This window comes from Sinocyclocheilus grahami, unplaced genomic scaffold, assembly GCF_001515645.1.
Source record: "Sinocyclocheilus grahami isolate Dianchi unplaced genomic scaffold, SAMN03320097.WGS_v1.1 scaffold1032.1, whole genome shotgun sequence".
In the NCBI taxonomy this organism is placed as follows: domain Eukaryota; kingdom Metazoa; phylum Chordata; class Actinopteri; order Cypriniformes; family Cyprinidae; genus Sinocyclocheilus; species Sinocyclocheilus grahami.
The window spans coordinates 540,888-557,585 of record NW_015506211.1 but is presented as its reverse complement, the minus strand read 5'-3'; the positions used below and the strand labels follow the sequence as shown (position 1 = coordinate 557,585).

The following is a 16,698-nucleotide window of genomic DNA, read 5'->3' as shown; positions in this document are numbered from 1 at the left end:
AGAAAATCATCTTTAAAATTGTTAAAATGAAGTTCTTAGCAATGCATATTACTAATCAAAAATTAAGTTGAGATATATTTACAGTAGGACATTTACAAAACATCTTCATGGAACATGATCTTTACTTAATATCCTAATAATTTTTGGCATAAAAGAAAAATCAATCATTTTGACCCATACACTGTATTGTTGGTTATTGCTACAAATATCCCCCAGCGACTTAACACTGCTTTTGTGCTGCAGGGTCACATATCAGTTTTAGTCTTATTGATACTTCAACTTCAACTTTTATTCAGTTAGTTGCCAAGCCAATATTCCTAAGTCTTTGAGCTATTTATTTGAAATTTCATTTCCGCTTTATTTCAATCGAAAAAGTTTTTTTAAATAGTTTTAGCAAACAATAACAACACTGAGCACAACAATAGTTTTGACTCAATGATAGATGATTCAAATAGAATAATTAGATGTCAATATCCTAAATAAAAATCCAGTATTATTGATTAAACGAATAAGTGCACTTATATATCACGACAACAATCACCAAAATCTATCCTACGCATGCAAAGGTCAGTGAAACGCACCTAAAACCTCCCTGTGAGGGACGAGGTGGCTCGCTCCGTTACATGGAATGTTGTGGAGAGGAGCGGGGCTCGGGCCGGGGGTCCATAGGTCTGCTGAGGGGTATCTGTAGGAGGGCGTGTGGTGGTCCTGAGGATCCAGGCTGTCCGGATACGGCTGGGGGGAGCTGGGGGAGATCCTCCTCTGGTACAGAGGCCTCCCGGGGCCCCGTGGTTCATACTGAAAGACAGAAAATGAGTGTGGGAATACGGAAAAACTAATGCAATCAAAGAGATACTCATTTGGATGCATGTGTGTCCAACCCTCTGATTGAAACATCCAAAACAGTGGGAGCTCAATTGAATGCCAGAGATATGTAGGTCCAATTCAGACATGATTTAATATTTGTTGTCCTTTTTCAGCCTATTTTTATATGCCAAATCACTAAGGAAGCAGCTGAAGTCCAAATAAGAGAACCAAGAATACCAAAAGTGTAACTATTTCCATTTTAAAGCAATATTCTAGACTTTTTTTTTCTACATAATGTCTGTATGCTGTCATAACCACAGACAATTTCAACAAGTGTCCTGTACAGTGTATAAATGCACAGAAAATATGTTGCAAGTACATTTGTGACCCTGGACCACAAAACCAGTCATAAGGGTAAATTTTTCGAAATTGAGATTTATGCATCATCTGAAAGCTGAATAAATAAGGTTTCGATTGATGTATGGTTTTGTTAGGATCGGACAATATTTGGTCGAGATACGACTATTTGAAAATCTGGAATCTGAGGGTGCAAAAAAATCTAAATATTGAGAAAATCATCTTTAAAGTTGTCCAAATGAAGTTCTTAGCAATGCATATTACTAATCACAAATTAAGTTTTGATATATTTACAGTAGGACATTTACAAAATATCTTCATGGAACATGATCTTTACGTAATATCTTAATGATTTTTGCCATAAAAGAAAAATCTATAATTTTGACCCATACAATGTATTGTTGGCTATTGCTACAAATATCCCCCAGCGACTTAACACTGCTTTTGTGCTGCAGGGTCACATTTATATTTGAAGCCTCGATGGCAAGTGCCTGAGCTTTTAAAATACCAATGTTAATAATGTTTAAAATGAGCAAATCACAAATACCGCTTATAAAATACACGAGCATCACAGAGTTACAGTACAATCAGCTCCTCCAGTGAAGTTTGATATGATTTCAGTGTCTTAAAACCATTTAAATGGTGCAAACTCCTACCTTGGTTAGTACATAACCAGAAGTTTATCCACCTACATTGTAGAATGATTCACCAAAAATGTGAGCTTCTCTTGCCCTATAGTCTTCCATTGAATGTACAGTACTGTAAAGAGTTTCCCATTTGCTCTTACAAACAGACAATTAACAATTATTCTCCATGGTAATAGAGTGCTGCAATGATGACGTATTCTTTTAGGCCAACCCTGAATTTAGCATCACACTGGTTCCCTCGACAAAAAACCCTATAGGATTTTCCCATTGGCTTTTGGATTATTGCAGAAAATAAGCTCGGTGACCAACAAAAGTTTACAATTCTTCAACGTTTTGTTCATGAAAGTCATCTTCACAATGAACACGAGTTTTGAGTCTAAATACGCCAGAAGTACAAGCGAAAGTTAGCATCACCACAAACTTCAGCGTCACCACAATTAAGCCTTGAAACGATTCCAATCATTACTTAAAATCTCAATTGAAGTTTGAGTCGATTATAAACACAACGAGGCTGCGAAAGCGGACTAGTGAGTAGATGAGTTTCTGCGTGACGACGTTTAATGTCTGAACAAACCTCTGTAGTCCCATTTAGCCATTTGTTAGGAACCGCCTTTTTCAAGATGACAAAAAACTCAAGCAGGCTATTACTGATCCATTTTATATTGTAGAATAAACCATGAAAATATCTTGAGCTTATTTTCCCCGAAGTAAAACCCATTCAGAAAACCCATTGAGTTCAGGAACCAAAGTGCTAAAATAACTAATTTCTAAATGTTATTATTCCTTCATGAATTACTCCTTTACAACAAACTCAATCACCCCTTTGACAGCAGTTACAGCGACAAGTGACAGTAATTTGTTGATTTTCAATGAGAATTTTCATTTGTGGCAAAATTAGCATCAGAGACTGTTAATGAGAGTTCAACTTCATGCAATTATGTACTGACTACCAATGGGAGCAGACAGCGAAACAATGAAGACAATTTAACAGACTGAAGACAGCCCTCACCTCTTCTACGCTGTGCAGGGAGCTCTGCGGGGCCTGGAGCTGCTGTTTCTGCTGCTGGTGCTGCAGCTGTGTGAGGGGGCCCTGCTCTTGCCTGTGCGCCATGGCCTGCAGGCCAAAAGGCATGCCGTGGCCCAGCACGTGGCTCTGGGGTAGGCCAGGGTGGGGCCAGTGGGCCTCCTGGAGGAGGTATTTGACCGGAAGAGGTCCCGCTGTGTGCTCGGGCGGCAGGGAGAAAGAGGCCTGATTGAAGGCCTGGTGCTGCTGGAAGGGCTGGGCCCCCATGGGCAGCTCTCGGCTGGTGTCGGGGAAGGAGGGCGGACCTGGAACTGGGAAGGGATTGGGGGCGGAGATGTGGTTTGAGTTGGCGGAAGAGGGAGACGGCAGGTCTCCGGGGCTTCGGGGCTGGACTTGACGGTACTGAAGGAGGCGAGATTGAGGAGGGGGCATGTCGGCCGGCTCCCGCTGCTCATACTGGTCTTGAGGGAGCATTTCACGCAACAGACCGGGATATCTGGAGAGCGAGAGCAAGAGAGAGAGAGCAAGAGAGAGAGAGAGAGAGAGAGAGAGAGTGAGAGTGAGCGAGAGAAACAGGAAGACTAGGATATGGTCGGAATGGAATTCTAGCTTACTACATACTGCATTGTACATAGTGTATACTTGCCTGATATATTTTCATAAACATCATAGAAAAATGGTGAAACAGTATGAAACAAACAGCAAACAGCAATCAACAATAAACACACTACATTGTGACTCAACTTGTCAAGTTTGAAAATCTCACAAAATTTTGCTTTCCGATAAAGTTGGCATTCGCTCGCAAAACTTTTGCATTCTCCTGAAAAACTTTTGCATTAACTCGCGAAACGTTCGCGTTCTCCCGAGAAACCTTGCATTAACTCGCAAAACTCTTGCAAACCCCCCAAAAACTTTGGCATTCATTCGCAAAACTGTTGTTTTCGCTCACAAACCTTTTGCGCTCTCCCAAGAAACTTCTGCATTCGTTTACATACGTTTGCTTTCTCCCAAGAAACCCTGTTTTGCAAGCGAATGTAAAGTTTCTTGGGGGAACAAATTGTTTGCGCTAGAAAGCGAAAGCAATCTCTCTCATCTTTTTAAGTGGGAGAACTTGCACAATTGGTGGCTGACTAAATACTTTTTTGCCCCACTGTATTCTGTTGAATCACGACCTATTAGAACGGAAACGCATACATGAAATATGACATTTTCAGACTACTGAACTCTAGCATCGTCAGACTTGCAAAATAATATAAAGCCAGCAGGACAAAGAGTCTTCAAACCTGGGCATGGCAGGTCTGGGCTCCTCCTCTGCTGCAGGGCCCAGGCCCCAGCCGGCTCTGAGGAGCTGCTGAGGGAGTCGCAGACCCGGCTGGCCGAGATGAGCCAACTGCTGCACCAGGGGGAAGGGGGCCACACCGGCCTGCAGGAAGGGAGACTGTTCACCCCACTGACCCACACGAGCCGCCTGCTGCTGCTGATGCTGCTGGCCCAGAGCATCCAGCCCCGAGGAAGCCTGACCATCTGTGAAAACACAACAGAGAAAGCCCCATGACATGCTGGGAAAACACAAAAGGTCTGTTCATCAAACCCTACCATGACTACTTCAGCAGACGGATGCATTCAAATTCTCCTGAAGGAGGCTGACCAGGTATTCTGATGACCTTAATGGTTAAGACACCATGACCAAAAAAAACAACAACTAATATTTAAGGTAACACTTTCTTTTACAGTGCCCTTGTTACATGTACTTACTATACCAATAACAGTAAATTATGCATGCTTACAAGCAACTAACCCTGAACCAAGCCATAATCCTAACCATAAACCTATATTAAGAACACGTTGTTAATGAACTCTTTCCCCACCATTGACGAGTTATGAATGAGCCCTTTATTGTCACTGATCACAGGTACCAGCGAAATTAGCCATCCACCTGTCCATACATACAATATGCCAAGGGGGGTAGACAGGACAGGAGGACAGGGAATTTATGAACAGCATATAAATGAAAACTGCATAATGTTACGGAGTAAAATGTTGATCCAGGAAGCGGTCGGTGTACTGTAGGTCTGTGCAAGCTTTGGAGGTATTAATGGAAGCGATTTACTGGATTTATGCTTTGATAATTGTACTGAATATTATCCATATATGTAGATTTTGATAAAAATTATTTTCTCACCTTTTAGCTCAAAATTATGCATTTTAATGAAACCTACCTATATTCAAGTGTTGATAAAAAAGGAATGCTTTAAGATAGAAAAAAAACAACTTTTTTGTTTAAAAGTAGAGGCTCTGGATCTTTATTTTGGTGTATTGCATATTCAAATATTCATACAGCAAAATATACTGGAGACCATCAAATTTGAGTGAAAATCATCAAAATCGCTGGCGGTGGCTGGCAACTATTGTGGCTGGGAAAGAGTTAATATCACTAAGTACTTAATTGACACATTAAAACAAAGCTTAACCAAATTTAAATATTTGCTAAGAATTTAAGAACATTAATCACCATGCCAATAAATTATGGCATTATGTTATGTTGTCCTGAGTGTCGTAATTTAATCATGATCTCGATTGCTACTTCTCTTGATTAATTAAGCATAATCATCTGAGATATTGGCCTTCTGGTTATTTATCCTTAAATGTTTATACTCGTTTAATTTTTCAATTATTTTGTATTGTTAATACAATTTGGAATTATTAATGGAATAAATATTAGGAATTTCACTGTTTTAGCTTTTTGGCACTGTTTTTTTTTTAGAAAACTTCTTAAGGTTTTACCATTTTCTAAATGTACAGATTGTGTAAATGTATATAATAAATCAGTAAATAGATGAGGTTAACTACATGCTGGGTATGAGTTGATGTTCTCTTGATTTGTGCTTAAATGGAAGTTTAATAATTCTAATGAAATGTAAAAAGATATTTCTCAAAAGAAAACAATCATGATTGATAACCACAATTATAACTGTGCAGCCCTACAATCTATGGTGTTAGTCTGCAGTTGCTGTGGCGTTCTGACTGGTTTTATGCGTGTTGCTGCACGGTTGAGAGGTGTTCTGGGGGTTGATGGTGCGTTACTACCTGGCTGTGTTTTGAGTGCATTGCTAGTGTTTTCTGCGTGGCTGATTCAGACTCAGTTCAAGGAGCTCAGAGAGACTGTTTCGCTTTAAAAACTTGCATTTTATTTAAGCCAAAAAACAAAAAGTAACTTGGTGTGAAAAGGCTTTTACACTGTAAAATTCAAACCCTTAGGCACAATACTGTGGAATTTATGAGAAGCTTGAAAGGCTGGAACTTGAACTAAACTTACAACTGTCAAAGTTGTTGGCAAAGAAAATTCAAAACTGCGATACAGAGAGCAGCCGGAATAGACACTACGGAGCAATACAAAGACAATGAACATGCCTGAAGCATTCTGATCCATGCATTTACATACAGGGTTTCTGCAGGTATCATCAAATCTAATTTAAAGGGCTAGTTCACCCAAAAATAAAAAAATTTGTCCATAAATTACTCACCCTCAAGTCATCCTAGGTGTATATGACTTTCTTCTTTCAGACGAATCCAGTCGGAGTTATATTAAAATTGTCTTTGATCTTTCAAGCTGTTTAATGACACTCAGCGGGTGTTGCATGCATCAGTCCAAAAGCAGTTAAATAAAAAGCGCCCATCCATTAAAAAAAATCTCACACGGCTTAATAATTAAAAATTAAAAGTTAAAAATGCAATGATACTTTCAAATAGGAGAGTAAACCGCCAGTAGGTGGCAACAAGTGACTGAAAAAGTTAATGAGTGAGCATTTGAGTCATTAGTTCAACAGATTCATTCAGACAGCTGATTCAATCAAGAATGAAGCGAGTGCCTGTCTTTATGAACGGATTACTGAATTACTGACTCAAATGAACTTACCCATTTCTTTCCGACTTCACGAAATTTACATTCTCTGCTCTTAGTTTGACTCATCCTGTCCAAACATGCGGCGTTACGCCAATTTTGCAATTTGTTTATCACACCAATGTACATCTTTTGCGAAAGCAAATTAAAAAGTTATTAATTATGAAAGCTATTTTCAAAATAAACTGGTAATATTATTTTTTTTCAGAATCTAAAAAATAGTTTAAAGCCTGTAGGAATAAAATTGAATGACATTTAAAGCCATTTAAGGCCTAAGCCTAAAATCCATTTAATGACTTTTAATGCTTTTGTACATACCCAGAGTATCGCCCAACAGAGAGTCCAAACTCTCTTCTCCAAAGCTGTTGAGGCGCAGGGGCTGCTGGTGCATCTGTGGGGGAAGGCCTCTCACCACACCCTTCAGATCCTCAGCCACCCCACCTGGACCCGCTCCCATCGAGCCCTCCCCACCCTCCAGGACCGGAGACTGCAGCCCGCGGTGCGCCATTGGAGGTCCACTGAAGAACGATGGGGGGAAGGAGGCGGCCTGAGGGTGGATGGGGGCCTGCATTCGGAGGGGAGGTCGGGATAGTCCGTACTGCTGTGGAAACTGGCTGTTGCCGTGGTGAGGGGGGAAACCGGGATGTGGGGGGCCCAGGTGGAAGTTGAGGGCCCTCTGGGCCTGCGGGTCTTTGCGTATGAGGCGGCTGCCAGGGAAGCCCATGTTGGACTGGGGCTCTGGACTCTTATTCTGCACCGACTCTGGGTCTCCCTGAGGGGAGGAGAAAGTACAATCGTTACGGACATGTGACGCTAATGGAGGGTGTAAAAGAGTAGGAGAACTGAAGTGTTTTGAGCATGCCGGGGACGAGTGAAGATAGATGGTCCATGTTACAAGTGCTCTTGTGGGAAGGCATAGTGGGCGGCTCCAGATTAAACCGGGAAGGACGTGTGATAGATAGATAGATACAAAAAGAGAACGGGCGGATGGATGGTACCTGTTTTTCCTTCAGCTCAGGGGCTTTCCTCTCAGGTGTCAGCAGCCTACAATGCTCCGTTTTCCCATTAATGTCGATTTTCCCTAAAGAATGACAGCAAATCAGCACAACACAACCCCAAAAGACAGAGTTCACCAAGTTCAAAAACTTTTACAGTGTAACGTAAGTGAAAGTACAGGCAAAAGTATGAACTGTTAAACCAATGCAAACCGGGCCTGATGTGAAATACATTATTTTAAAGGAACTTTTTAGGTTGGTTTTCATCCACAGTAGACATCTATTAAGAAGCATTTTAGTAAGTATACTGAATATTTCACAAAAGCATTTTTGCCAAAATAAGAGCTGCACATCTTATCCTTTAAACCCTCCTGACCACCTTGTCCCATTGAGTGTAACTGCATTATCGTGAAATATTTTTGGCCTTTTCACAATTTTTGTAATTCTCTAACAATACATCCAACTCACTTAAACTAGCCCAAACTATTATTAAATTAAAATATTTTTTTCAAATATACATTTATCAGCATCTGTTCTCCATGGGATTCAAACCCATGACCTTGGTGTTGCTCAGTTAAGCAACCGGAATTGTTAAAATGAAAGACACTAGTGTTGTGGATTATACCATTTCCACTGGGCTCTTGAAGTAGTTCTTTCTCAGAGGTTGGCTGCTGGTTCAGACCCAGAGGAGACGGGTGACTGAACCCATACAGCACAGGTGAGGTGCGACTGGCTGCCGGCCGCAGGTTGAGGTTGTACGTGGCCATGGCGGCCTGATGACTCATGATGCGAGGATCCATAGCGAAACGGCTCTGGTAGCCAGGCCATGGCAACTGGTGAAGAGAAGGTGAGGTGAGGGTCATATAAGTGTACAGCATGTTCAAGGAAATACATTTAGGGTGGAGAGATAAGGGCCTCCAAATTCCAACTGATAGTAAAAAGAACAGGCTGAAACATCTCAAAAATGAACAGGTTATGACCCATGTTAAAGAGTATGAGGAAAAAAATCCAGAATGTACCGGAAGAGGCATGGGCATCACCATATTTCCCCCATAGACAGCGGGCACATAGAGGATGCTGGCTCCGGGGTCGATTCTTTGAACAGGGCTTGGTGATTTGCCGGAGGCTGGAGCTCCGGCTCCTGGAGGAGTAAAGGCCTGAATCGGGTTCCCCATCAACACAGCAGCACTTGGCTGAACTGAAGATATAAGCATCAACCAAAACTGAGATTATATGAATCAAATTCTATATCATACTTTGCCATCCAAGAGTATTAATGTAATATTGCAAAGCAGTAGAACCCGAATCATTTCTGATAACACTATGAATTGCTCTTTTGTTCAATAATCAAACTGTATCCGCTTGATTATTGAGCAAAGTATCGCATCATGACGAAGTAGGTGAAATCCAACAATTGGCAACTAGACATTTAGCAAACACATTCATCCTAAGCAACCTAGAGAACACTAATGATGAAATAAAATTTCTAGACATTTTTCATCCTTGTTATACATTTGCTAGACTCTTAACCCAAATTTGACTCCCCTACATATTTACCACCGTTAACAAGCAAGAAAATGTGCGATAATGAAAAAAATGGCCCTTTTGGTTATGGCCGTTTATCGGTTGGCCAAAAATACTTGCACATGTGTGATCAATAGTTTCTCCAAGTCTCATTTATGCACTTGTTTAATTATAACCTCTACTCTCCAGCTGTCGATCACATCAATTTTTTAGCACTCATATTTGATAAGAGATGAATGCACAGTATTCACATAAAACCATTAATTGTGTGCACTTCCAGGATGACTTTGTAAACGAGGTTCAAATGAATTCTATCAAAGACACTATTTATTGGTGGATTCACAAGATCCATTTAAGAACATGTACAGATAATAGCCAAAAATGCATTGTATGGGGCAAAATTATAGATTTTTCTTTTATAGTAAATTTCCTACTGTAACTATGTCAAAACTTAATTTTTGATTAGTAATATGCATTGCTAAGAACTTCATTTGGACAACTTTAAAGATGATTTTCTCAATATTTAGATTTTTTTGCACCCTCAGATTCCAGATTTTCAAATAGTTGCATCTCAGCCAAATATTGTTCTATACTAACACAACCATACATCAATGGAAAGCTTATTTATTCAGCTTTCAGAGGATGCATAAATCTCAATTTCGAAAAATGTACCCCTATGATTGGTTTTGTGGTCCAGAGTCACATATACATACACAAATACATATACACATATACACTGTATATTGCATAAAGAATGGAAGAATCCACTGTGACCTTAATGACATTTAATGACAATTAAGCACATTTACTTCATAATAATCATGACACGACAAAGTAATAAATAAATTAAATAATAAAAGTAACACTCCATTAAACTAAAAACATATTTTTAGGTGGAGTATAACCTGAACATGTTCTTATTGTTTCATGGAGTCACCCAATACCGATTCGTGTGCAGTTCCTTTGTGCACACCCTGGTTTTCCTAAAGACCTTTAGCTCAATAGGTCTGATCTAAAATCTACGCCCCGATACACCTTAAGCTTTAACAATTTCAGGGTCATCCCGAAATGTCCTCGAACGCTGAACAGCACACACTACCCACACACACACACCTGGCCCAGACACATGGCAATCCAAGGAAGCAATTCAGGGAGAGTTGTCGCTGCTGCCACACATTATCGGCGGGATCGTGTTTTGATTGGGCGAGAAGTGAGGCTGGAAGGAAGTTGGATCCACTTGACCGATCTCGTCTCTCTCTATGCTCTCGCTCTCGGTCTTCACTTTCTGCCTCGACAATCACTCAAGCGGCGCTCCACAAACTAATGACCTCGATTTGTTCTGACAGCACTGTCACATCACACCAATAATATCCTCAAACTCTCCAATCAGAGGTCAAAGGCTGTGAAAACATCTCCTTGCTTCACGAGGGGCTAATACAGCTGCTGACCTCTCCGTCACATTCTCCAGGTAACTGCTCCATATGAATGTTAAACGGGTAATGTGAAGTGGCTTTGACCACCTCAAATTAATCTTAAGTGGTGTCCTATACAAACGTTTAACACCATAGAACCTGCTGCAAAATACACCAGTGCCAAGGTATATAATCTCACGACCTTTTCACACTGAGTGCGATGCGCAAAAGCGATGCGAATCGCTGACGAACAGTGCTTTCACACCGAACACGAAACGATTGATCGCCTTCTGCTAATTCACGCCTGCACGCTAGGTGGCGCCGAACAACAATGCATTTTTCCTCAGATATGTATCTCATATAGATTCAACATTATCCGCTGCTCAATATACAGCATTAAATGAATATAGCTAAATAAAATGGGGTTCTATGCCAGAAACACAAACTATCTATAATGCTAACAAGAAAACATCTTAAAAGCATGAAGCCACATTTGAAAATTTAATTATTAATGTATTTGCTTAAAACCCACTTTAAACCATCATTGAGTGCTTGTAATAACTTCCGATTGTGATCTATAGTTGACTTTGATTCTATAATAAGCAGACATGCACTCTTTCTATGTTTAATAACGCCACGCTGCTTATCATTTGTCATAAACATCCTTTATTGTTATAAAAATACCATGAGTTGCATACAAAACACACACAGAAAATATATCGTCATAATCATGTCTATTTTGCTTTCATATTTCATGTGTAGAAAAATGTTTCACTCAATTGTTTTTAAATATGGAAGATCTAGAGAGTGAACGCGCTCGAACACTCGCTCACGTGGAAGAAAACGGACATGCCAGTTCACATAATTCAGCGAAGAATTAATAGAAATTAAATTAAGAGCCAAACAGCGCCACCACTCTTTGCCTTTTCGAGCAACAGTAGCTGCTCCGGTCACGTGATTTAAGCTCAAATATAATTGGACGCACAAGGTGAAAAAAAATCATAACTTTTTCGTGCCACGAATGTTCGCGCCAGGTGTGAATAGTCCCATAGCGTCATCGTGCCGAACATTCGTGTCGAATTTTCGCGCTCAGTGTGAAAAGCCCTTTAAAGTGCAGGACTGTTTTTCAGATGGTAGAATTTGAAATATAGTACCACGATTGCATGTACAGTACTTGCTACTATTTTTTTTGGTCCACCAAAATATAAACCAAAGTGTCTGCCATTACAAAAAATAAATAAAAATAATTAAATCAAATTAAAGTAAATCAACTACATTACTTTGGTGAATAAAAATGAATCGCAATAAATGAAGTAAAATTATTATTGTTGCAATAAAATTTTTATTTTAAAAATAATTTTTTTTTTACAACATTTAATTTAGACTTGTATAATACTACATATAAACAATACAAGGTTTTTTTTGCATAATGCTTGAATATAAACACTGATCAACGCACACACATTAAGCACATCAAATATGATAAAGTGAAGCTGAACTTTTAGGTTTTTAGGGACAGGGACACATTAATTGTACCAAATATTGGGATATTATTATTAAAAACATTTTATATTAATATATTATATCAAATGTCATTTTTTACTATACATTAATAATGTCAATCCTAGTGTACATGATAAATCGAAGTATGATAATATATATAAAATGCCCTTTTTTCCCCCTTTGGATTTGGTTGTTTATTTGTTACCCATATACTAAATGTGTTGCCAAAAATATTTGCCTACATTGACATGTATTGATGTGATTACGGTATCATGACAACCTTACGCTGTAGCATTTCAGAGCTAGAGAACACGTAATGAGAGCACATTCACACATTAAGAGAAGCCTGGGTGAAAATGTTCAAACCTTCAAGAACAAGAGGTCAAAGAGAGAGAGAGAGACTTACCAAAGCCTTCAGGGGGGAAGGGTTCAGTGTGATTGCCCAGCTGTCCTTTCGCCTGTGGGGGAAGAGGAAGAGGAGGGTTTGAGTGAAACAGTGCTAGAGGATGAAGGAGCCCGTGTAGGGAAAGTGAGGAGGGAAGGGGGTCTTACGCATCTAGTGTGCTAACTATAGTCACAGGGTCAGGGGGGCGTGCGAGGGGGGAAACCGGGATGTGGGGGGCCGAGGGGGAAGTTGAGGGCCCTCTGGGCCTGCGGGTCTTTGCGTATGAGGCGGCTGCCAGGGAAGCCCATGTTGGACTGGGGCTCTGGACTCTTATTCTGCACCGACTCTGGGTCTCCCTGAGGGGAGGAGAAAGTACAATCGTTACGGACATGTGACGCTAATGGAGGGTGTAAAAGAGTAGGAGAACTGAAGTGTTTTGAGCATGCCGGGGACGAGTGAAGATAGATGGTCCATGTTACAAGTGCTCTTGTGGGAAGGCATAGTGGGCGGCTCCAGATTAAACCGGGAAGGACGTGTGATAGATAGATAGATACAAAAAGAGAACGGGCGGATGGATGGTACCTGTTTTTCCTTCAGCTCAGGGGCTTTCCTCTCAGGTGTCAGCAGCCTACAATGCTCCGTTTTCCCATTAATGTCGATTTTCCCTAAAGAATGACAGCAAATCAGCACAACACAACCCCAAAAGACAGAGTTCACCAAGTTCAAAAACTTTTACAGTGTAACGTAAGTGAAAGTACAGGCAAAAGTATGAACTGTTAAGCCAATGCAAACCGGGCCTGATGTGAAATACATTATTTTAAAGGAACATTTTAGGTTGGTTTTCATCCACAGTAGACATCTATTAAGAAGCATTTTAGTAAGTATACTGAATATTTCACAAAAGCATTTTTGCCAAAATAAGAGCTGCACATCTCATCCTTTAAACCCTCCTGACCACCTTGTCCCATTGAGTGTAACTGCATTATCGTGAAATATTTTTGGCCTTTTCACAATTTTTGTAATTCTCTAACAACTGTTCTTATTGTTTCATGGAGTCACCCAATACCGATTCGTGTGCAGTTCCTTTGTGCACACCCTGGTTTTCCTAAAGACCTTTAGCTCAATAGGTCTGATCTAAAATCTACGCCCCGATACACCTTAAGCTTTAACAATTTCAGGGTCATCCCGAAATGTCCTCGAACGCTGAACAGCACACACTACCCACACACACACACCTGGCCCAGACACATGGCAATCCAAGGAAGCAATTCAGGGAGAGTTGTCGCTGCTGCCACACATTATCGGCGGGATCGTGTTTTGATTGGGCGAGAAGTGAGGCTGGAAGTATATTAATAATGCCAATCATATTATATGTTAAATATCAACAATATCAACTCTAACCCTATGAAAAACACAGTTAAAGCTGACATTATTAATGTATTGATGCCAATACATTATTATAAAAATGCGTACATATTAGTAAATTAAAAATATCTATAATGCATTTATATTATTTATATATATTAGTTATTTATATGCATTTATACTTATATTATTATTCAGATTATTTTATTTCTGTTTTTGTACAAATTACTTGTTAATAATATTCTAATAATATTATTACAGCTGTATTTAATATTAGAATTTATAACAATAACATACAGTATGTGGTATCTTGACAGTACTTACGCATTAATGGAACACAATGCTTGATTTTTCCCTTTGGATCTGGTTGTTGGTTTGTTACGTATTGATGCGATCCGTTGGGAAAGCGTGCCTTTTCAAAACAGATCAATGTCGATGAGTGCATGCAGAATGACATGCTGACAGCATCAACGGGCGATTGAGGCGTTCTGCTGGCCCGAGTCCTGGCAGCTCCGAGCACCGCTGCTCTGGGGTCAGCACGTTTGCGGGAATCACCGATCACGCTACTTATCTCAATAGCAACAGATGAGGCACTTTCTGTATAAAGCCTGGGGAAAAAAATGGGGACGCACCTGCCAAGTGTTGAATGAAATTGGTGGCGATGTCTATAATAATCACACTCCAATCAAGATACATCAGAGAGGACCATAACATGGTGGTTATTTGGTAAAGAACTGGGTTTTGAGTTCTTCCCTCCTTGGTGTGTATGGCAAAGCTTGTGCTGGACTGAGATTGATATCGTTCCTTTTAAGTTATGGTTGCTGTGGCGAAATCATTGTTATTGTGTTAAGGATACAAAGATTGCGAAAACTGGGAGGGTGGTAAGCAAAATCAAACCAAGAATGTATATGATGGGCAAATACCCATATTTACGACTTGGCCACTTGAGAGCGCATGCATGTGACAGGTGTGCAAGATTGTCTCATATCTGAAAAATGCCAAAGCTCAGTGCCCTGCAAGGAATAGTTCACCCAAAAACTTTAATTTGCTTAAAGGGATAGTTCACCCAAAATTGAAAATTCTGTCATTAATTACTCGCCCTCATGTAGTTTCAAACCCGTAAGACCTCCGTTCATCTTCGGAACACAAATGAAGATATTTCTGATGGAATCTGAGAGCTGTCTGACCCTGCATAGACAGCAACGCAACTGAAATGTTCCCAAGTCCAGAAACATAGCAAGGAGATCTATAAAATAATCCATGTGACTTCAGGGGTTCAACCGCAAATATACGAAGCTACGAGAACACTTATGTGCGCAAAAGAAAGAAAAATAACGACTTTACTCAACAACTCGGCATCACCCTATAGTGCCATTTTGGAGAATATCCGCTGGACGTAAACAGCGTATGCTGTTCTGTGTCAGCTGCGTCACACGGATACGCTGTTTCCGTTCAGATCAAATCACAACAACATAGTAAACAGATCCGTGTGACGCAGCTGACACAGAACAGCATACGCTGTTTACAGGGTGATGCGGAGGAGACGAATTGTTGAATAAAGTCTTTTTTTTCTCTTTTGCGCACAAAAAGTATTCTCGTAGCTTCGTAAAATTACGGTTGAACCCCTGATTATTTTACTGATCTCCTTGCTACGTCTCTGGACTTGGGAACATTTCAGTTGCGTTGCTGTCTATGGGAGGGTCAGACAGCTCTCAGATTCCATCAAAAATATCTTCATTTGTGTTCCGAAGATGAACGAAGGTCTTACGGGTTTGGAACGACACAAGGGTGAGTAATTAATGACAGAATTGTCATTTTTGGGTGAACTATCCCTTTAAAATTCTCTCACCCTCATCTTCATGGGAACAGATTTGGATAAATGTAGCATTGCATCGCTTGCTCAGCAATGGATGCTCTGCAGTGAATGGGTGCCGTCAGAATGAGAGTCCAAACAGCTGATAAAAACATCACAATAATCCACAAGCAATCCACACCACTGCAGTCCGTCAGTTTGAACAGCTTGTAAAGAGAAAAGCTGCATGTTTGTAAAGAAACAAAACAAATCCATCAAGATGTTTTAACTTTAAATCCCCTCACATCAAAATCCAACAAACTTAAATGATTTTAGCAAATGGCTGCAATATAACAAAGAGTGAAAAATTTAAGGGGGTCTGAATACTTTCCGTACCCACTGTACTTGTTTTGCACCGTGCTTGTGTTTGAAACAGTGCTACATCTGTGCATATTTCTCTCCTGATTCATATGAGATGACTTTTTCACTGGAGAAAGCAATGTTATGGATAAAAGATCCATATTTTGTCCAGAAGCAACGGGTATGAGTTAAAAACATCTTGATGATGGATTTGTTTCTTACAAACACACAGCTTTTCACTTCACAAGATGTTAATTGATGGACTGGAGTCGTGTGGGTTAATAGGGGATTATTTGTGATGATATAATATATCACTTCAGAGTGGTATTTATGTCTAAGCACAACCCATCATTCATCGCGATAGGAACTCACGAAGCTCAATATCGTGAGATGTCGAGAAAAACTTTCCAGTTTAAGTTAAATTAATTAGATATTACATATAATTTGGTAGTAAAATGTTGCACATTTTTATGGTGTAAGGTATGCATATTCTATATATATATAAAAAAAAAAGTATCTACAAACAAAATCTTAAAAGTTTTGTAAATAGGCTTGTTGAAACACGACTTGAGCTGGTTTTGTGAGATTCACCAATAAAACACTTGGACTTTGAAGCCACTAAATCA

At 39.9% G+C, this 16,698-nt stretch overlaps 1 protein-coding gene across 1 annotated transcript in view; it reads right to left on the bottom strand.

The window, feature by feature from the left end:
• The window catches only part of LOC107565856 (probable helicase with zinc finger domain), a 63,699-nt gene that overhangs the window by 2,982 nt on the left and 44,019 nt on the right, over window positions 1-16,698 (bottom strand). Inside the window, exons 20-27 of the mRNA XM_016251143.1 lie at window positions 12,577-12,628; window positions 8,751-8,929; window positions 8,357-8,564; window positions 7,735-7,817; window positions 7,055-7,508; window positions 4,119-4,359; window positions 2,821-3,331; window positions 582-798 (exon numbers count right to left, since the gene is read on the bottom strand). Coding sequence (XP_016106629.1) covers window positions 582-798; window positions 2,821-3,331; window positions 4,119-4,359; window positions 7,055-7,508; window positions 7,735-7,817; window positions 8,357-8,564; window positions 8,751-8,929; window positions 12,577-12,628 — 1,945 coding nt within the window. The remainder of the gene's footprint in view (window positions 1-581; window positions 799-2,820; window positions 3,332-4,118; window positions 4,360-7,054; window positions 7,509-7,734; window positions 7,818-8,356; window positions 8,565-8,750; window positions 8,930-12,576; window positions 12,629-16,698) is intronic.